The sequence below is a fragment of the Grampus griseus genome, assembly GCF_964374135.1.
Source record: "Grampus griseus genome assembly, chromosome: 13".
In the NCBI taxonomy this organism is placed as follows: Eukaryota; Metazoa; Chordata; class Mammalia; order Artiodactyla; family Delphinidae; genus Grampus; species Grampus griseus.
Window position 1 is genome coordinate 68,166,488 of NC_139007.1, and position 12,480 is coordinate 68,178,967.

A 12,480-nucleotide genomic window follows, 5' to 3' on the forward strand; every position below is an offset into this window, starting at 1 on the left:
TTCGTGGGGCCTCCTGCTCCCCCAACTAGTGTAATACAAGCCCCTAAAGCTTGGGAAATGCCTGCCACATAGCGCTCAACAGATATTTGTTGAATGGTGAATTAATGAAAGAACTCGTTTTGACACCTTGTCAATTCTCGAGACACGTCCACAAAGTCCCAAAAGAAAGAGAGGATGCAATTTACAGAGAGAGGGCAATGCCAGCAAAGATATTTTTGAATGAAAGAAAAAGAAGGGATACAATGATCACAAACCTCAATACTGAAAGCGTTATGGGCCTGAAAAAAGCTCTTGGGAAAAGTCGGGGATGGGGAACATTCTAAAGGTTGTGCAGGACGCATTTAAGTGTCCGGCAATGAACGCTGGTCCTGCACTGCCGCCCAACCCCTCCGTAACCCTCCCCTTATTTATCCCCCCACCATCCTCCCGCCTCCCCTGAAACCACAGTTCCAGAGCCGTCCCTGGACCCCTCCACCAAAACACAAGTAGTCCACACCAAGAGACTGAAACATTTCCAAACTTTATGGAAAAAACAACAACGACAATCAACTAGCCGAAAACGAGCCTCTAAATCCCGTCTCACTCCAGTGCCGTCTTCTCTAACGTTTGCTGGCTTTAGACTCTCTCCACCGTCCGGTAACAGTTTTCAGGGGTCCTGACGGTCTCCCAACGCTGTGTTCCACAAGAAAACAGGGTCCACAGGAAGGCAGGTCAGGCGGGACGCCCCCAGTAAGCACCTCTGCACAAGTAAAACACGAGAAGTAGAGGCATGGAAAATCAGTCCCCTTGGGGGAGGAACACGCGGGAACGACGGCAAACCGGCGGAACTCAGGGAGAGGTGCTCACGTACAGCGGTGACACGGCGGGGTCTCAGTTCTCCTCCGGCTTGTCGGCTGGCGGGCCGCAAGGCTGCAGCATCTTCTCCATCAAGTTGAAGCGGACTCGCGCTTTGCTCTCATTCTCGGCAATGGCGAAGTAGTTGAGAAGGTCGAAGTGGCCCATGTAGGAGCAGTAGGAGTCGCGGTGCTGGTTCACCAGCCACTCCCACTTGGTGGTGTCGGCGTGGCCGGTGCCGATGTACTTGGACTGCAGATGCTCTAGCTGGCTGTGGATGGTGTAGCGGTCCGTCATCTCGCCGCTCTTCCCTTTGCTCCCAGGTCAGAGGCCGCAGACGACAAGGAACTGCTCTGGGGCTTCAAACCGGAGAGGGGCCACCCGGCGTAACCTCCGGAGCCGCGCTGTCGCAGACGGATGGCGTCACATCTACGAAGTAGTGCAAACTCCCGGTCTAAGGGCTCAGAGGCGGAAGCGGAAGTGTATTCTGTCACCGAATTGGAGTTGCCCAGGCGACGCTACCACTGGGCCGCCCCTATAGAGAGCCCCGCCCCCTTCGCAGAGCGTTGCATCCTGGTCTAGTTAGTGGCCCTTTTCTAACAGGAGCTTTGCATACTGGGACTTGTGGTCTCCGAGAGGTGGTCAGCGCAGGCTTCTTGGGACCCCTGAAGGATGTTTAAAAGACGGTGGGCGGCCTAAGGGAGCACGGTGTCTGGGAGGTGTGAAGCATCCTCCGGCGGTTTGGGGCTGAGTGGAAATGAGAAACTCTAATAGGACAGGGCTATAAGCTCCTGGGCAAATGAACTCTTGCTGTAATTCCGCTTTCGAAGCTAACGAGGCACAGTAGCCCCTTCACAACCAGGGGTGGACCACGCTGAAGTCAGGAGACGCGAGTTCTGGTGCCAACCAAGTATCTTACAAGTTGTGTGGAAAGTTATTTCAACGCTTGCAGGGCCGCCGTTTCCTGCCTGGTGACAAAAGTACACCAGTTCCGACACGTTCCGGCGCCCACATCAAGCCCCTCCTTCCTCTTAAGCTTCTAATTTTGATATCCTCCCTCCAGCTTCTCACCCCACCCTACACGCCCTCAGCCTATACTTCCTTCTCATCTTTCCGTGCGGCTCGCCTCTCCATTTCTCCGTAGGAACTGTTCCCACCGCTTGGAATGCTTTTGTTCCCCTGGCAAACATTTCTCCCTTTAAGTCAGCTCGAAAGTATCTCCTTGAAATTGCCTTTGGCTACTCCAGACAGATGTAAATTCTTCCTCTCTTTATCCTGTACGTCTCTTTGTTAGTATCACTTTATAACCAATATTTGGTTTAAGAACTTCCTCACGCGAATACAAACTACTTGAAAAATTGTTTACTTTCTTCGATGATGTCTTGTATCATAAGCTTCTTTTATGATATCCTCATAGCCTGGCAGAGATTGTTTCTCAAAAAACGTTTGATGAATGGATAAACAACTGCATGACAGCCAAATAGAACTCTTTACTAGGTGAAAGATAACTTTAAAATATTTTTATTCTGGTACAAAGTTGCAGTTATGTTGGACCAGTAAGTCTAGAGAGCTAATGTACAGCATGATGATTTAAATACATTCAACTTTATTTTTTTGTTTGCTTTTTGTTTTTGCGGTACACGGGCCTCTCACTGCTGTGGCCTCTCTTGTTGTGGAGCACAGGCTCCCGACGCGCAGGCTCAGTGGCCATAGATCACGGGCCCAGACGCCCCGCGGCATGCGGGATCTTCCCAGACCGGGGCACGAACCCGTGTCCCCTGCATCGGCAGGCGGACCCTCAACCACTGCGCCACCAGGGAAGCCCTCAACTTTATTTTTTTTTAAATTTTTTTAAATTACAAAAATATTCCTTATGGGATCAGATACATGCCAGTATCAAAAATGAAAAAAAAATGTTGCCCCTTCAGTTTAAACTCTGTTATAACAAATGTATCATTCCTAAAACGTAGGGACTATTATAAGGCATGCCTGTGGATTTACCATCCAGATATACCAAACCTTGCCATTTTGCCATTTTTGTTCCCAACTTCGTTATTTTGTTTTGGTTTTGTTTTTTAAAGAAATAAAACTGTACAAATGAACTTGAAAATTTCTTTGTATTCCCCTCCCTAATTTATTCACTTCAGGATCCTGTCTTGAATCTAGAATTAATTATCCTGATCCTGTGGTTTTGATTGTTGAAAGTTTGTATATCCATAAACAATAGATGTTTTTGTTATGCATGTTTAAAAGCATCATATAAACGACACTATGTATGTATTGTTATGAAAGTTGTTTTTTTCCTCGTCAGTATCCCTGTTGATATATGTAGCCTTAGCTATGTGTTTTATCTAGCTTTTTAAAAAATGTTTATTGGCCTGTTATATTCCTGCTTCTGTGAATTGCATATTCATATCCTTTGCTCATTTTCTTATTGGGATGTTTGTCTTACTAATTTTTAAGGAGATCTTTAAATAATCAGGATACTTTGCTTGCCAGTTATTTGCAATGAAAATATTTTTTTTCCAGTCTGGGGCTCATCTTTACCTTTTCTTTATGGAAAGAGAGGGTATCTCTTGTTACACTGAAGTTAAGTTTAAAGTAGTCAGATGTATCAGCCTTCCTTTATGGTTTGTGCTTTTTGCATTGGGTTTAAAAAATGAAAATAAACAAAACTCTCTTCTACTCTGGGACCATAAAAAATAGTTTCCTTCATTTTCTTTAAAAAGTTTTAGAATTTTGCTTTTTCATGTTTAGGAACTTAATCCACCTGGAAGTTTTTGTTTTGTTTTGCTTTACGGATCTATATATGGCTAACTAGTTCCCAGTGATAACCAATCACTCATTATACATTCTTTCCCTACTCATCTTTAATGCTTCTGTTGTACATGTGTAGGTCTGTTTCTGGGCATTCTATTCTATTAGGCTCTTTGTCTATACCCATACCAGTAACACAAGATCTTAATTATTGTAGCCTTACAGTAAGTCTTGATATCTGACAGGGTAAAATCTTGTACCTTCTTTCATAAATGTCTTAACTATTCTTTGTTTTTTTTTTTTTTTTTTTTTTTCCTTTTGCGGTACGCGGGCCTCTCACTGTTGTGGCCTCTCCTGCTGCGGAGCACAGGCTCCGGACGCGCAGGCCCAGCGGCCATGGCTCACGGGGCGGCACGTGGGATCCTCCCGGACCGGGGCACGAACCCGTGTACCCTGCATCGGCAGGCGGACTCTCAACCACTGCGCCACCAGGGAAGCCCTGTCTTAACTATTCTTGATCCTTTGCTCTTCCACATGAATTTAGAATTGTCAGTAAAATCCTCATGGAAATTGTGATTGAGTAATCAAATAAAGCCATGAAAATTAATATTATTTCTATATCATTAAGAATGATTCTAAGGATATGAGAGGAAAAACCTCAAATTCAAAGACCTTTGGAGCTAGATGGGAAATACATTTAAATGTATTAATTAAGAGCCAAGGTATATTAGTTACCTAGGGCTGCCAAAACAAAGTACCAAGAACTGAGTGTCTTAAATAATAAAAAATTATTTCCTCACAGTTCTGGGGGCTAGAAGTCCAAGATCAAGGTGTTGGCAGGCTTGGTTTCATTCTGAGGACTGTCTCCTTGTCTTGCAGATGGCCATCTTCTCTTTGTGTCTTCACAGGGTTTTCCCTCTGTGTGTCTGTGTTCTAATCTCCTCTTCTTAGAAAGACACAAGTCATATTGGATTAGAGTCCACCCATATGACCTCATTTCACATTAAGGTCCTATCTCCAAATGCAGTCACATTCTGAGTTACTAGGGGTTAGCAGTTAAATGTTTGTTGGGGACTTTAACCCCACCATTTGGCGGGGCTGGGGCACAATTCATCACTGTTTTATACAGTGATGTGGAATATATGAGAACTTTAAAAAACATATTTGTAAATTTAATTAATTAGATTTGTGAAAATAATTTAAGTACATGAGAAGGTTTGATTTGTTAGGTCAGACAATTGCAATACTTGAAAGGAAAATTGAAATATTACATTAAAAGGTATGGTATAAAATGTTTAAGAGTAAAAATTTGGAGTGAAACTAAATTTTATCCAAAAGCCTCTTAAAAGTGATTGTGAAAATTTACTAAGCTAATAAATAGTTTAGGTTTTTTGCTGAGCTTAAATGCTTAAGGAAAGAGATTTTCAATTTATAACTTTAATAAATTGAACATTAACTTTTAAAATCTAAATAAATCTCTGAATAGTATTTTGTACTCTTAGTGCCCCAAATGACTCTCAAAGACATCAAAAAAAACCCTTCCATGTATCAAGATCAGCTTACAGATAACACAGAAACCCTCCTTCACATTTAATTGTAGTTACATTGAATTTATAGCTTTATTTGGGGAGAATTGTCATCTTAACTATATTGAGTTTTCTCATCTATGCACATAGTAAATATTTCCATTTATGTAAGTCTACTTTTTTGACTTTAAATAAAGCTTATATAATTTTCTCCATATGGATCTTTCACATTGTCTATTAGATTTATTCCTGGGTATCTGCTATATATATTTAAAGATGTTCCTTATGAGTCTTAAATTGTCACCTAGTAAAGAATATCACATTTTCTTACACTTCTTGTAAATAAAGACTTTTGGTTTGGAACCAGTGGCCTTGTTGGCAAGACATGCCAGGAGAGCTGTTACTATTTCCAGTCCCAAGATACTACCTCAAGTGGATCCTGCCTGTTAGGTTGCTTCAATGTAACTATCAAATGCCATCGTACAATTTGGCATTTGAGTAAGGAAAATAAGCAAGACAAGATGCCAGTGGAAAGGATATAGAATAAAAGAATGTATAAGGAAAAGAAAAAATATATGTTTTTAGATAGAAAATTACATTTTGTCTAGTCTATTTTTTAAGTCTGCAAATGTGAGGTAACAGTCTTCTCTTTTCATCTTTTCTTGGTCTGTCTTTAAAGCTGCGGGCTTTAAAATTTTTTTAAAGTCACTTAATATTTTGAATGGTCAAGGCATTGTTCAAAACCAAAAATGTATACAAAGGAATGCAGTTCCCAACATGTGCTCACTTCCCATGCCCATCCTCAGTAAGTAACCATTGCCATGCATATCTTATTTATCCTTCCGGAGATTTTTAAAATGAAAACACAATTATATATGATATATTTATTTAAGTATATACAGATATATGTGATATTTTACCCCTTTTAAAATTTAGATGGTAGCAAAATGCTCACCATAGTTCTCTACTTTGACTTTTTTGTTTGCTTTTTGTTTTATTTTCTTTGACATATCATGGTGATCATCTCATATGAGTACATAAAAATCTTCCTTATTCTTTTTGGTTTTTTTGTCTTGTTTGAAAGCTGCATACTATTCCACTGTATGGGTGTATTATACTCTAAATAACTACCCTCTTATTGATTGTCAAAGATCTTGTGTATCCAGAAATTATATTTAAATTTTATTACTATTGCAGAAAAATACAAAGTTCAAATTGAAATGAACAAAAATAACATCTCATTTGGTGAAAAATTATTTTAGATACCCTTTTTCTGTAAGCAAGTTTTAAAGTTATAAAAGGATTTTCTGTACGTACAGGTGTTGATATCATGTTTCACACTAGGGGTCGCCAAAACAGTATTTAAGGCCAACAAACAGACCAGTGACAGAGAACATTTTATAATTAGGAACCTTGAGCTTCTCAACCATGGTAAGCAGGAAAGTTACATTGTGACTGAAATGCTGAAGACAAAACTTTGGTTTGCTGTGTTTTCAAAGGCAACTATACTGATAATTTAGGAGAAAAGCAAGCAATCTTTCCCTTATCATCATACGTATTTTACTTTGGGGTTTTATGTTTAGCTGGATTAAGTGATGATGTGGAATTTAGGTGATATGGAATCTAGGGAATTTTTAAAAAGAAGTTTGCTGGACATGATCCTATTTTGCTGTGGTCAAAAATGTCTTTAGCTTCAGCTTTTCTTTTGCCAGCTACCATGGGTTTCATATATCTGAGCAGACCTAGAACCCTCAATTTTTGGAGGGTTTTATCTCTAATTGGGCATATACTTCAAAAGGATAAAGTGTTATGTACTTTTAAAATTCTCCTAGAGCAGATATGATTGCCATGGGCATGTATTCAATAACTTTTCACTTGAGATTTTATAGGCTGGTCCTTCTCTGTTTAGTGATAACATTCAATCACAAGCTGGTGTAATTTCTGAACAAAAATTTCTCACAGGAGAAATTTCACAAAGGAACTTTGAAGTATTAGGTACATGTTCCATTTGTTGCAGTAATATGAAATCTTGCAGCACTAAGATTAATGATTGACATAGGTACTGAATCAATATTCAGTGAAAAAATGAATGAATGATGAATGTTCACGATAGCATCTTAAATGACAACAAAAGATTGGAAACAATTTTGGTGACAACAGTAAAGGAATAGTTACATAAATCATGCTGTAAACTGGCATATCTCATTTGAACATAAGTTCCTTTGAAATATGTAACTCTTTTCTCCATTATATTAGCATAGTGATTTACCCATTGTCGGCACTCAATAAATACTCATTGAATTCGATTAACACACTGGATTAAGCATGGATATGCCCCCAAATCTCAAAGCATTCCCCAGGAGTTGGGACTATCCACCTCAAAGTCATGACCATCCTTTACTTTAAGCCTAAAATATGTGGATTTGGGGGGAACAACTTTTTCTATGGGGTTAATGTCAGTAAAAAAGACCCATGACAAGGCTTTACAAAATTATGAATATATTAAATTTTAACTGTTTTAGAGTTGCTTCAATCGGTTATCTATATAGAGTACAAGGAATAATTTTTCATAGCTGAGTCAGTTCAGCTGAGGTCCTTGAACATCAGTAATCAAAAATTAGCATACGGAATCTGAGAACAAGAAGTGAAATGGATTGGGGAGGAGGGATAGATTGGGAATTGGGGATTGACCTGTATACACTGCTATATTAACATAGATAACCAACAAGGACCTACTGTTAAAAAAAAGTGAATTGGATAGGAATGACCTTCTATGCAACATTTCAGGTATCCAATTAAACATGTGATTCATTATGGTCTACATAGAGTAAAAGTCACAAGTTAACCTGGAGGATAGGAGCTGAGTTTATACCTTTCTTCTGATTTGAATTGAGAAAGTATAAGATTTGTCTAGTTCCTAGGGGAGGTTTAATGCCTGGTAGTTTTGATTCAACACAGGGAAGTTGTTTCATCTTGAATTTTTAGAACAAGTTATGTGCATAGAAGAGAAGCCTTTGGGCTTATCAACGTATGGTTTATTTCACTTTTCACAAGTTCCACTTATTTTCATAAAACAGAAACATAGTTCAAAATCTGTATGTGTATTTTTGTGATTTTATTCATTTGTATTGTTTCTCCTTCATTTGTCACCTATGAGTGTTTAACTTAGCATTCCCCAAAGGATCTGTGTTAATATGCTGTGTACAGTGGCCCAAAAAGATGACACAGAAGCAAGCCCAATACTTTTAATGCTGTTAATTTATTTATGGTAGCTTAAAGTCAAAAAGGAATTTGGGGGATGGAACAGACTGGCACACACAGTCATGGCAAAGTACCAATGGTGCCCTTTCCCCACCTGTTCCTTTCACATTTTCTTCAGCTTATGTAAACCACTCTGCAAATGCAGTTTCAAGTCTCCCCACTTCCAACTAGGTATCTGCCTCTAACCCTCTCTTATAAAGGAATTCTTGCATTACAGCTCCTGAGGACTGCTCTAGTAATAAAGTTTTAGTGAGTTAACAGTTTCAGTTGTCTGAGGAACTGATTTGTTCTATAGAAATACAAAAATATGTCCAGTCACCATCTTATTCTATGGGGCCCTCGAGAGAGCAAAACACTGTTGGTATAGGCTTTCGTCTCTACTTTTGAGTCCCTTGATTTGTTAGGATAATCTTTATATTTGGCTTAATAGCTTTACTTTAAAAAGTCAGAAAAGCACCTGAAGTTTCGTCCTAGTTTAGGTGCAGTTCTGCCCCTAGATCAAGGCAAGAGTGGACCTGGTGTTGGGCCCCCATCACTTTAGAAGGTCCTGCTATGGCTCCTCTCTAGCTGCACCCTCCCATGAGCTGAAAAGTCCATGGGTCAAGGGGATGTACCCAATCCTTTCTGATACTCCCTTAACCCCTGGCTCAAACACACACAGACCAAGCTTCGAAACACAAATTCCAAGAATCACAGGGCTTGTGCAGTCTTCTTCCCTGGCCTGTCCTCCCAAAGGCCCACTTGCTGCTGGTGTGCACACCCCTGGGCCTGCGGAGGGCTCAAGGAATGGTTATCGGCTGGGTTATTTACTTTATGAACTCAAAGAGGCAGGTTGAGAAATTCCACTTAAGGGGTTTGGGCTTGGAAGCCACTCTTAGAGATGGTTTTTAGGACCCACGTGTCCACCTGTAGTTCAGAAAAGATTATCCTGTACCTAAATTTCCCTCAGGTCCTCTTCCCAGTCTCAAATTTCTTACTGGTAAGTAATCTTCTGGTTATAAATTGCATAATTAGTAACAATGACTTGCTCCAGGTGGTAACCTCAGTTCTTCTGAAACAGAACCTCTCTGATCATCTTCAATGTTAAAACTGCTGCTTCATTTAGTAGATGAATGACTTTTTAACCAGAGGAAGATTTTATAATTAAATGCAAAGGTGATAAATTAAATCATACCATTAGTATTAATACTTTCATGTTAGGTTTAGGAATAATCTGTTTATGTATGTTATTTAAAGTATTTGTAGCTTTTCCTGTGGTAGCCGCCGGGTTGAGGGGAGCGTGGCCTTCTCCTCTCCCGCCATGGCGTGTGCTCGTCCACTGATATCAGTGTACTCTGAAAAGGGGGAGTCATCTGGCAAAAATGTCACTTTGCCTGCTGTGTTCAGGTCTCCCATTCGACCAGATATTGTGAACTTTGTGCACGCCAACTTGAGCAAAAACGACAGACAGCCCTATGCTGTCAGTGGATTAGCAGGTCATCAAACCAGTGCTGAGTCTTGGGGAACTGGCAGAGCTGTGGCTCGAATTCCCAGGGTTCGAGGTGGCGGCACTCACTGTTCTGGTCAGGATGCTTTTGGAATTATGTGTCATGGGGCCCTCATGTTTGCGCCAACCAAGACCTGGCGATGTTGGCACCACAGAGTGAATACAACGCAGAAGCGATATGCCATCTGCTGTGCGTTGGCTGCCTCGGCTTTACCAGCGCCGGTCATGTCTAAAGGTCATCGTATAGGGGAAGTTCCTGAACTTCCTTTGGTGGTTGAAGATAAAGTTGAAGGCTACAAGAAGACCAAGGAGGCTGTTTTGCTTTTGAAGAAACTTAAGGCCTGGAATGATATCAAAAAGGTCTACGCCTCGCAGTGAATGAGAGCTGGCAAAGGCAAAATGAGAAACTGTCACCGTATCCAGCGCAGGGGACCCTGCATCATCTGTAATGAGGACAACGGTATCATCAAGGCCTTCAGAAACATCCCTGGAATTACTCTGCTTAATATAAGCAAACTGAACATTTTTAAATTTGCTTCTGGGGGGCAAGTGGGACGTTTCTGCATTTGGACCGAAAGTGCTTTTCCGCAAGTTAGAGGAGCTGCATGGCACTTGGCGTAAAGCTGCCTCCCTCAAGAGTAACTACAACCTCCCCACGCACAAGATGCTCAATACAGACCTTAGCAGAATCTTTTTTTTTTTTTTTTTTTTTTTGTGGTACGCGGGCCTCTCACTGCTGTGGCCTCTCCCGTTGCGGAGCACAGGCTCCGGACGCGCAGGCTCAGCGGCCATGGCTCACGGGCCCAGCCGCTCCGCCGGCATGTGGGATCTTCCCGGACCGGGGCACGAACCCGCGTCCCCTGCATCGGCAGGCGGACTCTCAACCACTGCACCACCAGGGAAGCCCGACCTTAGCAGAATCTTGAAAAGCCCAGAGATCCAAAGAGCCCTCCGAGCACCACGCAAGAAGATTCATCACCGTCTTGAAGAAGAATCCACTGAAAAACCCGAGAATCATGTTGAAGCTAAACCCATATGCAAAGACCATGCGCCAGAACACCATTCTTCGCCAGGCCAAGAACCACAAAATCCGGATGGATAGGGCAGCAGCAGCACTAGAAGCCAGATCAGATGAGAAGGGGATTCCAGGCAAGAAGCCTGTGGTGGGAAGGAAGGGAAAGGAGACTGTCTGCGTTAAGAAGCTGAAGAAGCCAAAGAAGGCTTTGGTGGAAAAAAAGGCTGCAGTGACCAAGAAACCAGCAGCTGAAAAGAAGCCTGCTAAAAAAGAAGCCCACAGAAAAGAAACCCAGCACAGAGGAAAAGAAGGCTGCTGCATAAGCTTAAATTTGTTTATTCAGTAAAGGTCAAATCATTTTGGACAGCTAATTTTGAATAAAGACCTGATCAAAGAGGCAGTGAGAAACATTAAAAAAAATAATAATAAAAAAAGTATTTGTGGGCTTCCCTGGTGGCGCAGTGGTTGGGAGTCCGCCTGCCGATGCAGGGGACGCGGGTTCGTGCCCCGGTCCAGGAGGATCACACATGCCGCGGAGCGGCTGGGCCCGTGAGCCATGGCCACTGAGCCTGCGCTTCCGGAGCCTGTGCTCCGCAACGGGAGAGGCCACAACAGTGAGAGGCCCGCGTACCGCCAAAAAAACAAAACAAAACAAAAAAAAGTATTTGTAATACTTAAGAGACTTTTGCCTTTTAGACTATATGATAGATAAATACGGTTCTATTTATTTAAAACATGTAATTGATTTATTTGTTTTGTTTTGTTTTTTTGTATTTTTGCAGTACGGGCCTCAACTCCTTCCATTAAGAGAAGCAACTTGCTTCCCCGTAGCCAAGCAAGAAACTCGAGGGATAGGCTGTCAAATATGAATGTGTCTCTTAGCCCAAAGGAGTGGGGTGGGAAGAGGGCTTGTGTATTTGAAGTCTCCTGAGAGCTGCACAGAGGGCTTTGCCTTCCAGACTGCCCAGCGTGACTCCCTAGCAATGCTCATTTGTAATTCCCTACGAGGGGAAGTGTAAGAAGGGCTGGGGAGGGGGGTGTAGGGTGCAAGGCCACAGTGAGGCTTGATGAAGTGGGACCTTCCGCATCCTTGTTGCACCAGCGATCTGTCAGCTAACTGGGTATCTAGAAATGACTAAAATAGTAGCGGAGTTTAAAGCCATTGAAAAAAAACAAAGAAACAATCTGTCCATTGCTGTGGGATAGAGAAGGAAGGTATAAGCAGTAACACTAAAGGTTGTGAGGAGTCTCTGGATACTGCATTTAAGTCCGAATGCCATTCTGTCTCCACTCATGAGACTGCCACTGCTAAACCCCAACGCATCCTTTCTATTTTATCCCCGCCTATTGTTCTGCAGTCTTTTCTTGGAACATCTTGATTGCTTTTCCTCGGTAGCTGTCAAGAAAAACCAAAAAGTTGCTCTTGGTCTTATGCATTATGGAAAGATTTTGTACCCTGATCTTCTGAGGTGCCCTATTTTTGCCATGGAAAACCTTCCCCAGGTCTTACATAGGAATGCCTTCCTGTCGTTCACGAGGGACTGATTTTGGTCTCTTTACAGGCGGTTTTGCTTGTGAATTGTTCCTTTGATTCTCTCACC

The 12,480-nt window shown here is 41.8% G+C and overlaps 1 protein-coding gene and 1 pseudogene across 2 annotated transcripts; one reads left to right on the top strand and one right to left on the bottom strand.

Moving 5' to 3' along the window:
- Window positions 1-507: 507 nt before the first annotated feature.
- SF3B5 (splicing factor 3b subunit 5) lies at window positions 508-1,259 on the bottom strand. Its single transcript, XM_082669151.1, has 2 exons — window positions 851-1,259; window positions 508-739 (listed from the first exon to the last, which is right to left on the bottom strand). The coding sequence occupies exon 1, from the start codon at window positions 1,129-1,131 to the stop codon at window positions 871-873; it is 261 nt and encodes an 86-aa protein (XP_082525277.1). The 5' UTR covers window positions 1,132-1,259; the 3' UTR covers window positions 508-739; window positions 851-870.
- Window positions 1,260-9,678: 8,419 nt separating this feature from the next.
- Window positions 9,679-11,202, top strand: LOC309831923 (large ribosomal subunit protein uL4-like; annotated as a pseudogene). Its single transcript has 2 exons — window positions 9,679-10,578; window positions 10,780-11,202. The product of its transcript is annotated as a large ribosomal subunit protein uL4-like (transcript).
- Window positions 11,203-12,480: the final 1,278 nt, after the last annotated feature.